The following is a 14757-nucleotide window of genomic DNA, read 5'->3' as shown; positions in this document are numbered from 1 at the left end:
CTCAGTGTCACCAGAGTATGGCAAAATTCCTCAGGACAGAAGCCAGCCTGACAGTCGCTTATCCCTCAGAGCTCCTGCTTGCATGTTATTTTTCAGTCTTTTCTTACATTAGCTGAGAGATGCACTTTAAGAGATTATTATATTTTATTCAGCATTTAAGTTGTTTTCCCTGGGGGGTTTGTCCAGTGTGTCTAGTCCATTGTACCACTGGAAATGTTCCCCAGTATCCTCTCCTCCCGTTTCTTCCTGCACAATTGCTGCTGTAGCAACACAGTGGTTTCTCCAAACTTGCAGTAATGATTCTTGCCTCTGTGCCTTTTCTCATGGTGTTCCCTCCATCTAGAATCTTCTTTCCATCCCACTCTGTTGCTCAGAACTGGGTTTGCCTCTTGGTGTTGAGCCAAAAGACACAGCCAAGCCCAAGAATAGGAAAAGGAAGGGTTTTACCTACAAGAAAAGGAACATCCTGGGGGTCTTCCCCAAAGCAGTGTCCTCTCAAGTAACAAAATTGGCTAAGAATGCACAGTATTCATGAAGGGACTTGTGTAATGGGGAATACAGCATGGAACTGGGACAAAAGTTACGTGATGGTGACTGAGCCCGGGTCAAATCTCGAGGCCTTCCTTGCAAGGGTCGACATTATTGATTCTCTGGCTCCAAAGTGGGTCTGGTGTCTCAAGGTTCAGAGGGGCTGAGATCCTGCAGAGATAACTCAGAACGTGTAGCAAGTCAATCTTCACTTCTGAATATGATAGGGCAATGTTCTGGGCTGTTTTTTCTTAAATTCTTTCACAAGATGGCTGAGGGCCTAAGATGACTTTTCTTATGTCAAGAAAGCTATGCTTATCTTTCTTTTTCTGGGAACCCCTACCTCTTTCTGCTTTCAATTCCTCCTCACTTCACCTGTATAACTCCTACCCATCTGTCAAAACCCCATAGGTATCATCTTCAGGAGGTCCTCCACGATGCCCTCCCCATAGCAGGGTTAGGATTTTCTCCTTTGCTCTTGCAGCATAGCTCAGAACACTTATGACAGCATGCTGTAAATTTTCCTGCTCACTTCCTTATTTCCTTCATTATACTGAGAATGTTTTAAGGACAGAGATGATGTCTTTTCATCTTTGCTTGCCTGGTACCCAAAGCCTGACCCAGAGCTGGTACCCAGCATCTTCAATACTTATTTGCCGAAGAAATGAGTCTTCTAATCTAATTCTTGCTCTAATCCACCCCACCCCCGCCCCCGTGCCTCCTTTCCCAAGCCATGCTGTTACAGCAGCAATAGAAAACTAGCACATCCATTAAAAAGGCAAAACAAAGCAAAAATACTAATAATAAATGTACACTGAAATGACTGGAAAGACTTTCTATAAAATGAAAAGCAAATTATAATAGGCTAGTGGATCTCATTGTTCATTTTAAGATAATAACTTCCTTTTTCCATATTTTTGAATTTCCAATACCTTTCTTTTTTTTTTAAGATTTTATTTATTTATTAATGAGAGACACACACACAGAGACAGAGAGGCAGAGACACAGGAAGAGGGAGAAGCAGGCTCCATGCAAGGAGCCCGATGTGGAACTTGATCCTGGGTCTCCAGGATCAGGCCCTGGGCCAAAGACTGGCTCTAAACCACTGAGCCACCCAGGAGTCCCTCCAATACCTTTCTTATACCACTTTTATAAGGGGAAAAATAATAAGCTTTTATTTTCTCCCTAAGAGATATACCCCACCCTTCAAGATCCAGATCACACACTGCCTCCCCCAGGAACTTCCCAGATAGCTTTGATTTGGCCGGAGGGCCTTCTCTCTGCTCCCATGGCCTTGACACTGCAACTGGATTCGAAATGTCTGAGGAGCAGGGTCCATGTTAGATTCCCCCCTAGACTCAGCAGGCCCCAGCTAGTGCAAGTTGAATGTTCATGACCTGGATTTTTCCTAGGTCAGGTATCTCAAGGCTGCATTTCCCCACACTCTGATGAGCTTCTCTGGAGAGTTGTGGGGGATGCAGCCTCACAGAAGCTGGGGGGAGCCTCTCAGGGCCCAGTGGGCAGAGCCTCCTGTGGTACCAGCTCTAAAGATGGCTGCTCCTCATCTGAAATGTCGGTGCTTTCTAACACCCTCTCATTTCTTCTCTATATCAAAGTGACCCAGGTAACAAAACCTGGGGTTCACACTTTGGCAAGCCTTTCTGAGTGGTGTGGTGGGAGAAGTCATGTGGCTGGGGGGTTGAAGGGATGGTGGTGAAACAGATGGCCCAGGTACCAGGGAGAGTCGGAGCGTCTCCAGCCATTTCTCAATCAATACCAGCTTCCAGGATCACCTTCCAAAATGCAAAGCTAAGCCAAGTCTTTCTCCTGCTTGTCCCATAGGTGAAGGTTTCCCACCCCATCCAGGCTGGGGCCAAGCTCTTTATCAAGGTGACCCAGGCCTCTCGCCTCCCTAGACCCATCTCCCCAAGCACCTCTACTCCCACCTGGTAATCCAGTCACACTGCACTGCCCACGTCCCCAAGCAAGCCTTCTCCTACATGCCTTTGCTCCCTCCCATGCATATCGCTTGCTTTATCTGGAACATCCTTCCCTACTCCCCTTCCCCATGGTTCTCCAAGTCAACTCAGGCCGTGCCTCTTCTGAAGGCCACCTGGCCCTGTAGAAGGTTGGGGCTCCCCCTCTGTGCTCTTAATCCCCTTGTGTCTCCCTGATCCATCATGCTCCCCCTGAGGGCCCTGCCATTGGCACTTGCCAGGTCTGACATCCTTATGGGCTTGAACTCCCCTCCTTGAGCACCAGCACTAGAATGGCTACTCTACATCTGAGATGCTGAAGCCTCCTGACATCCCTCAGCTTCTTGTCTCCTACAATATGTCATGGGTGGTGGCTCTCCAGAGCCTGGCATAGTGCTACATGCAAAAGGGAGCTCAGCAACAGTTGGTTATCCATCTCATGAGAAGCGTCACAGGCAGTGGAGTCTTGGCAGCCTAGTGCCCATTTCAGAGCTGTTCCACCTGCCAAAAGCCAGAGCTGGATAAGGTCCTTCCTCCAAGATGTAGCCTGCAGAAGCCACAGAGCCAAGAGAGGCAGGCAAGCTCAGAGCTCACTGGCATCTTTCCCAAGGATAGTGAGCAGCACACAGTGTGCTGCTTGGAACAACCTTTCTCTCTTTACCTTTGGGCAGGAAATGATGCTCTCACCCTCATTTTAGTCCCAAGCCCCAGACTTCTATATCCAGTGTCCTCCTAGCTCTTCAGGGATGACCCACAAGCCCCATGACTCCACAAGGCCTGAACCTTACTCCCTCCTGACCTGCTCCCCAGCCCTTAGCTTCCTTCCATCTGCTCATCTAGGCATCATTCATCATTCTAGATATTCTTACATATATGCACACATACATACACGTGCACACATATATACACACGCACGCACACTCTTGAATCAGTCACCCGTAACCCTGATAGACATCTCTGAGAACCTCTATAAACCAAAGTCCTGTGTATATTACAGGTGATTCTTGGACTCATTTAAACTCCGGGGTCCCTGAAGTAGGGATAGTTTCTAACTTACTTCCCACACCGGAGCCCCTCTCAGCATGAGGTGGTGACTCTGCCCTTTTGTTGTGGACTCGCTGCCCCAGGAGTGGCTTCTGCGTGATCGGGGCTGGTACACTAAGCCTGTTAGCTTCAAACTCAGGTAGATAATCTATCAACCACAAGCTGGGATGGAAGGAAAATTCATAGGCCTCTGGCAGATATAATCTGTCCTTGTCATCAACATTTGCCTGACCTTGGTGACTTCCTGGGGCAAGGCAAAACAAGGAAAAGATCAATCCAGCCTCCGCCTTTTGCACAGGGGAAGAACAGGGCCCGCGAGGGGAAGACCCCTGCTCCAGGTCTCAGGAAAGCAAGGGCCAGCTGGGTCTAGATCTCCGGTCTCCCAACTCCCAGGCAGGAGCAGGCAAGCAGGGGATGGGGCTTGGCCCAACATTCTCTGGCCTCTTAATGTGCTCAAAGTTCATTTGGGAGGTGGTAGGCCTTTCTGCTTGATTTGTTAAGATCCTGGGAGGGTGTGGATAGAAGAGGAGGGTGGGGAAGGGGGAGGAGCCTCAGAAGCTATCTCCGATGTTGACGCTCCTAGCCGGCAGGAGCCAGAGTGCCTTGGTGGAGAACTGGATGCTACCAGGGGCTCCTGAATTCCAGCAGATCCCAGCAACAGAGAGCCTTGGGGGACTCTGAGCCGTGGGGACTTGGAAGGCATTCTCCAGAGAAGATCGTCATGGGCTGCAATAAGAGGTGCTCGATGAGTCGGACCAAATGGGCCCTTGTGGGCAGTGTCAGTGTGGTTCTGGTGATTGCCATCGGATTGGTCCTGGGCTTCACGCTGCAGCAGCAGCAGCACAACCAACCAGGTAGGGGCCTTCCCGTCATGCCGTCTGGTTGGCTTCCCATCGACTGCTCTGATGGCCTCCTCTCCCACCCCGCATCCCCACTAAGACCCTAGCCCCAGCAGAAGGCCCCATCAACCTTCCCCTCCTCTGCCACCGGGCTTGTTGCCTTCAGCCCAGGCCTCACTCCTGTACCCCTGAGCAGACCTTCCTTTCTGGGGGTCATGTGGATCTCAGACTCAGCAGACGGAGCTCAATCCATCTTCCCCCCCACATCTGCTCCTCCCTGTGTCCATTTGGGTAAAGGGCCCCTCCTTTCCCACAGAAACCTGGGGGTGGCCTCCACCCCCCCTTCTGCCTCATGTCTGTACCCTCAGGCCTGGCGTCTTGAGGCCTCTGCCTTCCCCACTGCCTGACCTCCCTGCCCACCGAGCTCTCAGGCCTCCAGTGTCCTTGATCCCTGCTGGGGCTTCCCTGCATACAGCCTCTGGGTGCGGCCTACTCTCCCAGCCAGCCCTCGCTCTGCAGCCCCTGAGAGGGGCTCAACACAAGCTGCCTTGGCTGCCCTCAACACATGGCCAACCCCTTTGCTGGCGTTCACAGTCATTGACAGCCTGATCCAGCACCCCCTTCCAGCCCTGCCCTCTCCGTGTCTCCACTGCTATCTGTACCAGGCCAGTGGCATTCCTCTAGGTGACCACACTCTTTCCGTCAGCCCAGGCTCTGCTTATGCTGTCTTCTCTGTCAGGAATAACCCAGATCTCCTTTTCTGTCACATTTACACCCATCCTCAAGCCCCCTTAAATGTTCCCTCCTCTGTGACCTTCCTGACTCCCCCAGCTGGTTGGGCATCTCCTTGTGCCCAAGAGCCCACACATTTCTCTCACAATGCTGATGACTCTGGGGTCCCTGTCTCTCTGCTAGACATGCCCTGGGCGTCCGGGGATGATCAGTGGGATGAAACGGGCAGAAGTCTCAGGCAGAGGTGAGAATTGAGGTGAACAGCCCCCTTGGCTTTCATTCCAGGCTGTGAGCAGGATGCAGTCTGCCGCCCCGACGCAGACATGCTAGACTACCTTCAGAGCCTGGGCCAGATCAGCCGACAGGATGGTCTACTGGTCAGCTGGTACCACGCAGCCAACAGCCGGGAGCAGATGGAAGCTGCCCTACGCAGTAAGTCTGGCTGCCAGGACTGGGACAGGCCAGGGAGGAGGGGATGGTGGAGATGACAGGAGAGCAGAGGTGGGCTGAGACAGAATTACCTATGTGGTGGCAATGGTTTGAACTAGATGTCTGATTCCAAAGTCATCACGTCCTGCCCTCTGCCCCAACCACCTGCCAGCTGCCAGATGTCCCAGCTAGAAGATCCTTGCCCTCAAAACCTATGGAAGCCAGAAGATGTGAATTTGAGGCTCAGTGCTATCAAAACTGAGCTGTGAAAAGCTGAGCAAATTGTGTAATGCCTCGGAGCCTCCAATTCAGAGTGATTATGGCGGCTCTAGGGTAGCAGACACAAATCGCATCCTGGCCCCACTACATCAGGACCTTGGCCAAAGAGAAGGCCAGCGGCCCCAACCAGGCAGTGCCCACCAGCAGGGAGCATGGAAAGGTACCCCTTAGCCTAGCTCAGGGATCCAGAGGCCCAGTTTCCTCCTGAAGGTTCTGCTACATCACTGGAGTAGGCCCCTGGGAAGTAGGGTGGTGCACAGCTGGGGTGAGGACCCTGAGTGAGACCCAGGGGCAGGGTTAGGCTGGTGAAATCAGAACTGGGCTCAAATCTGACCTTGGCCCTTTACTGCCAAGTGATTTGGGACAGGTGACTTCATCTGTCCACAGTTCAGTTTTTCCCTCTGCAAAACGTGGATAGGTAGACTTTCTGTACCATTTATCATCCAAACCAAATTATGCTGAGCCCACAGAAATATACCAGACTAACCCAGGCAAAGAGGGGGATACGGCCATGTAAATAATGATTAACATTTAGTGAATGCCTAACCAGGGATATCCTATTACTTAATTTTTGTGAGAAAAAAGTACAGAGAAGACAAGTAACCTGCCAGAGTAGCATAGATTGCTACCTATGTGTCCCAGCGCTCACGCCTGCAGTCTGGGTTCAGGTCTGTCCTGGCATGTGGGGGTGAGGTGAGGGGAAAGCTCCGTAACTTCCTGTCCACTCCCTGGGGAGCCAGCCCTCCTTCCCTCCTGGGGCCACAGGAAATGAGTCCTTCCCTCTTTGCTTGTTCCTTCCTCACACCCCACCCAAACACCAGATTCAGCATCTAAAGGCAAGTAACAACTTTTCATGACGAGACGATTTTGCCAGGAAGAAGTTGTTGGGGTAGGTGGCAGTCACAAGGAGGCACATTAGGTCCAAAATGTACTTTCCACTGGTCTTCAGTCCAATTCACTGAGCATTCACTGAGTCCCTGGGTCAATCCCAGGAGGAAGGCTCAGAAATGAGTGAGATGTGACCTAGTCACATCTAGCCCCCTTGCCGAGGGGCTCCCAGTGTCTCCAAGGGAGGCAGTTAGTGAAAGTCAAGCCAAGCAGCAGCATCAGAGGGTCACAATGACTCAGATGGCTCTCGATGCACCCCTGCGTCCCTGAGACTGGAATGCTCCCCCACCATTGGATGGGGAAGGAGACCCCAATGCATCCATTTTCATTGAGCTCTTACCTGCAGCCCAACCCAGTTCCAGCCTGATTTATCCAGGCCTCACTGGGGCCCCAAGCCTTTCAGACCCCTCTCTCTGCATTCCCAACAAACCATGAGATAAAAGAATTTTGTGCTCAAGTCAGAAAATGAAGGCGGCCTTCATAAAACCCTTCATGGTTTAACAATGTGTTTTTATGTTCACATCCTGTTTCCATGGCCTGGGGAGGTCATCCCCATCTTGCCAATGAGGAAACCAGGGAGTCCGCACTCTAGAAGCAGGGTCCATAATTCTGGGATGAAATGGGATGATGTGAAATGCCTGGCTCACTGCCAGGGACATCCCAGCACTCACCTTCCTCCCCCTCCTGGAAATCTAGGCACCCAGGTTTTAGAGAAATCTGCAAAAATTATCTGCAGCTTTGGCCAAGCTTATCTTTCTGGACCTGGCCTTACTGCACATTTTTTTTTAAGGTTTTATTTATTTATTAGAAACAGAGAGAGAGAGGCAGAGACACAGGCAGAGGGAGAAGCAGGCTCCATGCAGGGAGCCCGATGTGGGACTCAATCCCAGGACTCCAGGATCATGCCCTGGGCTGAAGGCGGCACTAAACCGCTAAGCCATTGGGGCAGCCCTGGGCTTACTGATCTTGACTTTTCTATCATTAATCCATTCAGTTGTTCATCATTCAACAACCATTTTTTTAGGCCTGATACCATCTAGGCAGCCAAAATTCAAGTGATGGTCAGTTCAGACCCAAACCCTGCACCCTTGGTGACCACACTCAGGAAGGCTGAGGTTAATTAAGTGAGCAACTAACTACACAGGGCCAAGCACTCAGAAGAGTAGCACAGAGGCAGATGACTAAGGCAGACTGGGCATAGGGTTCCGGCATGGCCTCCCCAAGGAAGTGATATTTTAAGCCAACGCTAGCAGATGAGCAGAAGGTAGCCCAGTAAAGCTGCAGAGGGAAGAGTGTTGCCAAGGCAACAGCCAGGAGGAAGAGCCCAGAGATGGGAGGACAAAACAAATTCAAGCCTCACTACTCAAAGTGTGGTCCCTGGCCAGCTCTCCCTAGAAGCTTTAGATATGCAGTCTCAGCCCCGCCCCTGACCCGCTGATCAGAGCTTGGATTTTAACAGTTCTTGGGTGACATGAATAGAATACTCACTCTCAGTTGCTGTGTAGAGCAGGTCTAGAGGTGAGAAGTCAGGAGGTTGTGAGTGTAAACCAGGAGAAAAGGCCTCTTGTGAGGCTGTAGAGCTGAACTCGACCCCCGTCCCCCGCCCCTCCACTACACACCCCAAACGCCCAGTGACTCTGGCAGGGATTTCTGGGTCCACTTCCATTGGGAAGGCCTTAGCTCCCTCCTAGACTGACTTCTGGAGGACAGGACTTTAAAAATTGAAATTTAAAAATTAAAATAACAATGCTCTGTGCTTTTAGGGCACAGGGAGATAGGCAAGCTCTTGTACTTTAGGCGGGAACATGAATCAGAACAATTTTTCTAGACAGTAATTTGATAATACGGGTTTTAAAAATGGCCCTGCATGGCCCTGCCTCAAATTCCACAAGTAGGGATTAGAAATAATTCAAAAACCGGGATGAAATATGCATCATTATTAGCAAAGAATTGGAAACTACCAAAATGTCTCAGGAAGAAGAGGTGGCTAATGAAATCATGGCGAGCACCCTCAAACAGAGCATTTGTAGCCTTTAAAAAAGAAATGATTGTGAAAATGTCATAATATTGAAAAAGATTAAAATTATAAATGCAGCATGGTCTCAATGATGTAAAAGACATACATAGACAAAGATGGAAGAAAATACATCAAAATGTGAACTATGATGGAAATGTGGATGACTATTGTTCTTCCTGCTTGGCTGTATTTTCCAAATGTTCTTTGATAAATGTGTCACACTTTGATGATGGGGAAAAAAAATTGCGAACTGACCGAGTTCTGCGTCTCGCCCAGGCAACGCCATGGTCCTGGAGGCAGACGTCAACATAGAAGGACTCAACACAGCCAACGAGACAGGGGTCCCCATCATGGCGCACCCGCCAGCCATCTACAGTGACAACACCCTGCAGCAGTGGCTGGAGGCTGTGCTGGCCTCTTCCCAGAAGGGTAAGGACTCTCTCAGCCCCTCCCTGGCCCTGTGGTCCCCTTCCCCTCACCCCCCAAGCCAGGACAGTTCCAGTCTCCCTGCTCATTGCCTGGATTTTCCCACCCAGGCATTCCAGAGGCCCAGGCCCAGGGCATTCTAAGTGAGGTGGGGGTTGGGAAAGGGCAAGGTACACCATAAAGCACCAGACGTCCTCAGATTGCTCTCTCTGAATCCTCCAAAACTGGGTACGACCTATTCAAAGCCCAGGTCTGCGCTTCCATCCCAGGTCCTCCTGCCAATTTTGGTCAGAATCCAGGTATGAGCCTCCCGCTTCTCCCCGGCTCTGCCATCCACCCACATTCTGCCCCAAACCCAGGCCCTCTCATCTTCCCTCCATCACTATGGGCACATCTGAGTGAGCTTTCCAAAAAGCCAACTTTGTCACTCCCCCTCTTCAGCCCCATGGCTCCCCATTGTCCTTGGACAGTGTCGTCTCCTTGACCTGGCTTTCAACCACCCTCTCCAGCTTCCCAGCCTCATCTCCTGTGGTTCCCCTCATCGCCAGTCTTCTCCAACCCCTCGCTGCCAGAATAGCACAGGCCTTTGTTCACGGGTAGGGGGGCTCCTTCCACCTCCACGGCCCCCCTCTATTCAAACGCCACCCCTTCCTGCAGGCTACGTGACCTCCACACAGGCTAAGTTGGCTTAGGACCCTCTAAGCCTGCCCTGTCCAAGGACCACAGTCTTTTTTTATCCGGCGCTTGCCGGCCCCTGCACCAGCCTAAGTCTAGACCCTTAGGTGGCCTCTGACTTGTCCCCGCCAGGGGCAGGGGCAGCTCCTTCCCCTGGGGGTCAGCTAGGCCTGCTGGAAAGCCCTCTTCACACCCAGCCGGAATCTGCTCCCTGCTTTCCCACCTCCTCCCCCACCCTATCCCACCCCAAACCTGCTCTCTCTGCTCCAGGAAGTCGTGTCTGCTGGCTCCTTCTGCCCTGAGCATGAGGGGCCATTTCCCCAAGCCCTCGGCTCTCTCCCCACAGGCATTAAACTGGACTTCAAGAGCATCAAGGCTGTGGGCCCCTCGCTGGCCCTCCTGCGGCGGCTGACAGAGGACGGGAGAGTCCGGAGGCCTGTGTGGATCAATGCTGACATCCTGAGGGGCCCCAATGTGCCCATCTCAATTGAGGTCAACGCCACGCAGTGAGTATTCACTTCTCTGCCCCAGGTGTGTCCAGCCACACCACAGAATCTGACCTTAGCCTTTGTACATGCTGTTCCCTCTGCCCCAAATGCCTTTCCCCATTCCCTGTGAACCTTTGCCCAGTCGTTGCCTCCTCCAAAAATTACCCCAACATCCCAGGCTGCGGAGAGACTTCATTCACACTTCCTCCTAACACAGCCCTGATTTCACTGGGCTGTCTCGGCCAGATGACAGGTTTGTAGTCCCTACTCCGTGGTGGACTCCGGGAGGGCAGACAGGGCCCAGCCCTTTCTGTATTCTCAGTGACCACGGCAGGGCTGGCCTGCCAGAGAAAAGTCTAAAAGTGCTAACTCCTTCCCCAGCCTCTCTGCAGTCCCAGCACTGCCACCAACAGTCCTCACATATTCCAGCTGCCTGGCGCTCTATAGTTTATAATGAAAGGCCACACAAAAGGAGAAAGTGTGTCAAATTTGACCCTTACTTAGCAACACTAGGTTAAGAGAATCTCCCCCATTTTGCAGAAGAGAAAGCTGACAGTAATCGAGACTCAATTTATTGAATGTTTATTATGTGCCCAGACACTGTTTCTAGAAGTACTTTCGTTATCAAGAAAATGAGGTAGATACTATTATTTTCACTTCATTAGTATAGGAACTAGCTCATCGTAGTTGTATGACTGGCCTAAGTCTAAATATCGCAGAACAAAGATTCAAAGCCAGGTGTCTTCCTGATTCTAATCATCCATCTCTCCATCTGTCCAGCCAGCCAGCCAACAATCCACCCATCCAATATTTATTGTGATTCTCAAACTGAGGTGCCTTTGGAAAGCAGCAGTTGGAAAAATGTAGTCAGTGACCCAAGATAAATATGGCTCGTCTTCTTGGAGCATTGATTTTACTCAATAGTTTGGGGAGAAGGAAAGGGCAAGAATAAAATTGAAATCAGGGAAAATTTTAAACGGAATTTAAAAATAATATCTGAAGTTTTAGACTCATGACTAAAGAGTCTAGATCCCCACATCTGGGGCCCTGGCTTGTCTCTCCTATCCCAATGGGGATGCTGAAGAGGCCCTGCCCTACCAGAAGGGATGCCATCTTTGAGAATCAACGAGGTTGAATGAGCTGCCCAAGGTTAGAGGTAGGACCTCAACCCAGAACCCCCTGGTTTCAAAGTCCATGCCTCATTTGTAGGACCTCAGTAAGTCACTTTTTCTCTTTAGGACTCTGCTTCTGTCTTCATAGTCTACATTCCATAGGACTAGCCACTTCCTAGTACAGTGATGGGAACCCAGGAGGTGAGGAAGGGGCCAGCAAGGTTCACAAAGGCCAGTATCTCTGTTCCTTGGCAGGTTCCTGGCCTTGGTCCAGGAGAAGTATCCTGAAGCCACCCTGTCTCCGGGCTGGACCACCCTCTATGTGCCCCTGTTCCCAAATTCAACATACACCCGAGCCATGGTGGAGAAGATGCAGGGGCTGCTGGGAGCACTGCCACAGAAGGTCACCTTCCCCGTGCGTGCTGTCATGGTACGGGCTGCCTGGCCCCACTTCAGCTGGCTTCTGGGCCAGTCGAAGAGGTGAGAATTCCCATGCCCCTGCCACAGCCCCTGAGCCACCAAACCCATCCCCAGGCACCAATGCCCCCAGGGGAGATTCCAGATGCTTAAACATATCTGTCCAATATCTACTGGTGGTCCCATTCTCTACAATATCCCTGCTCTCTGTTCCTATACCTCTGGTGATGGGCTGACTACCCCCCCCCCCCCCAGGCAGCCAGTCCATTGGTGGATAACTCCACCTAGTGGCAAGTCTTCCTCCCGTGGGAGCCAGCTGTGCTCAGGATTGTCCTGTAGGGACTGGAGGACTCCCATCTGCACTCCTACAGTCTGCTTCCAGCTGCCCAGTCCCACCATTCTCAGCCACTTCCCACAGGAGCTCCAAGGGCTGTCCCGTTCCCCCTCCACACCTAACTTCTTCCCCACTGCCCTGTACCCATCCCTTTCTGTCCCTGTCCCTTTCCTAAGACAGGAGCAGAAATAGACACTCCCAGTAAGGATGCAGGGCAGGCTGGCCCCTCCTGCTCAGCGTCTCACTCATTCTCCCTTCTGAAGCTCCTGTGGCTTCTTCTGCTCCTGGGAAGGGGGTAGTTCTCAGGGGAGAAGGGGCTGGTGGGAAGCTGAAGGCCAGATGCCCTATCCCTGCCCAGTGAGGCTCCAGTTCGTGGGGCCGTGGACCTTGACGGGCCCAGGCAGGCACTGAGCTGGCTCTCTGGGCCCCAGGTACAGCCTGACGCTGTGGCAGGGTGTCACGGACCCTGTGTCAGTGGACGATCTCCTCTATATCCGAGACAACAGCGCTCCCCACCAAGTCTACTATGACCTCTTCGAGCCTGTCCTATCGCAGTTCAAGCAGCTGGCTGGTACGGAGGGGTGTGCGGTGGACAGGGAGGGTGGTGGGCCTGGATTCTGCACAGGGCACCATTTGGTAGACAGTGGAGCAGAGCTGGAGGGGTGATGTGGCATCATCAGAAGGGAAAATTCAGAGTGGAATCAGGTCAAAGGATCCTTTTAAGCACCTATGGTGTGCCAGACCTTGGTATGGTTGGCCAGAAGCAAGGATTCCATTTTATAGTTGGGGAAACAAGTAACCTACACAAAGTCATTCGCTTGTACATAGCACAGCTCAGATGCAAAGCCATGTTTGGTTCCCTTACAGTATAGTTCCTCAGAGACCACCCCCCCCTCCAGTGCACCTACTAATTAGTGGCCCAAATGTTACCCATTCGCTTGTCCCAACCTCTCAGCCCCTTGACCCTGGACCTAGGAGACCCTGCAGTTAAGTCATCTCAGAGGAAACCCATTGACTCAAACCCAATAGTAGACTCAACATTAGTACCATGGAAGTCACATAGGTGAGGGGAGGTGGAATTCTGGTTTGGGGGCAGGCCAACTCGGCTCCATCAGGTTCCAACCCCAGTAACTCTGCTTGTTGGCTGTGGGACCTTGGGCAAGTCCCGTCTTGTCATCCCCAAGGGGAGAACCTCTGCCTCAAGGCTGAGAAGAGTGTGTGTGGGCACAGGGCGCAGAGAAGGTGCTCGGTGAATGGTGGTCACTTCATCTTGACAATTTGGGGCCCACAGCAAATGCCACGCGGAAGCGAATTTACTACACGGGAGGCAGCCTGATACCTCTTCTCCAGGCCCCCGGCGGGGACGGTCTGAGCGTGGAGTGGCTGGTTCCTGACATCCAGGGCAACGGGAGAACTGCCACAGTTAGCCTACCAGGTGAGATGGGCCTTCAGCCCCTGTGCTCCTAGCCCACCCGCGGGTCCTTCCTTTGCTCGGGGCAGGAAGCTAGGGCCTCGGTTACCATGGTGATGTGCTGGATGCCCGGTGGCGCCTGCAGAGTACGGTGGTACCAAGAGAACAGGCCTCCTAAGGCTCATATCCCCGAGGGAGAGGCAGGCACAGGCCCCAGGGCTGGGCCAGCAGCTCATCACGTCATTCCCATGACCCCCGGAAACCTTTGTAAAGCACCCTTTCTACCTGGAGCCCAGACCATCCAATCCACACAGATCTTGGCAGATGGGGCACCAGCTTCTCCTTGGCTGCCTCCATCACCACCCCTTTAATAAGGGCGTCTGACACCTCACCGTGACTTGAACTCCTGACTCTATTGTCTCCACTTCCTCTTTCAGACGGAGAAGGCATGATCCTGCTGAACGTTGGCCTCCAGAGGACTGCTGCCAAGAACCCCGTGCCCATCATACATGTCCCAGGAGGTCCCACCATGACGCTGGAGGCCTGCCTGCTGCGGCTCGCTGGGCGGCCCGGACGCTGGGGTGTCCATCTGCACATAGCAGAGCCCACGGCCCTCCGGCCATCCCTGACTACGCTGGCCCACCTCTCCACCCTCGGCCACCTGACCCGGCCTGTGTGGATCGGGGCCACCATCTCCCACGGCAGTTTCACAGTCCCCGGCCACGTGACTGGCAGGGAGTTGCTTGCAGCCGTGGCTGATGTCTTCCCCCATGTGACAGTGGCACCAGCCTGGCCTGAGGAGGCACTGGGCAGTGGCTACAGGGAACAGCTGCTCACGGATATGCTGGAACTATGCCAGGGTCTCTGGCAACCTGTGTCCTTCCAGCTGCAGGCTGGGCCACTGGGCCAGAACATGGTCGGAGTTGTGGCCAGGCTGCTGGCGGCCTCCCCCCAGGCCACCGTCACAGTGGAACACAGCCCAGAGGGGGGCGACTATGCATCCGTGCAGGCAGTGCTGCTGGCAGCCAGGGCTGTTGACAGGACCCGGGTCTACTACAGGCTGCCCTGGAGTTACCGCGAAGACTTGCTGGCGGATGTTGGCAGGAACTGAGCGCCCACTGGAGCTGGGCAGGCGGAGCCCTGGGTCAAGGCTTCCCACAGG

General features: G+C 52.7%; 2 protein-coding genes across 2 annotated transcripts in view; one reads left to right on the top strand and one right to left on the bottom strand.

Annotated features, from left to right (window-relative positions):
- The window catches only part of MROH7 (maestro heat like repeat family member 7), a 73820-nt gene extending 59780 nt beyond the window's left edge, over nt 1-14040 (bottom strand). Inside the window, exon 1 of the mRNA XM_055306858.1 lies at nt 13988-14040. The gene's annotated coding sequence lies outside the window, so the exon portion shown is untranslated. The remainder of the gene's footprint in view (nt 1-13987) is intronic.
- On the top strand, nt 4031-14721 carry FAM151A (family with sequence similarity 151 member A). Its single transcript, XM_055306859.1, has 8 exons — nt 4031-4402; nt 5405-5551; nt 9009-9161; nt 10180-10339; nt 11689-11913; nt 12616-12755; nt 13476-13619; nt 14033-14721. Exons 1-8 carry the CDS (start codon nt 4270-4272, stop codon nt 14704-14706), a joined length of 1776 nt encoding a protein of 591 aa, XP_055162834.1. The 5' UTR covers nt 4031-4269; the 3' UTR covers nt 14707-14721.
- Nucleotides 14722-14757: the final 36 nt, after the last annotated feature.

This window comes from Nyctereutes procyonoides, unplaced genomic scaffold (assembly GCF_905146905.1).
Source record: "Nyctereutes procyonoides isolate TBG_1078 unplaced genomic scaffold, NYPRO_anot_genome, whole genome shotgun sequence".
NCBI classification, from domain to species: Eukaryota; Metazoa; Chordata; class Mammalia; order Carnivora; family Canidae; genus Nyctereutes; species Nyctereutes procyonoides.
Note: the sequence above shows the minus strand (reverse complement) of the source record. Positions and strands in the feature narration are given on the sequence as shown.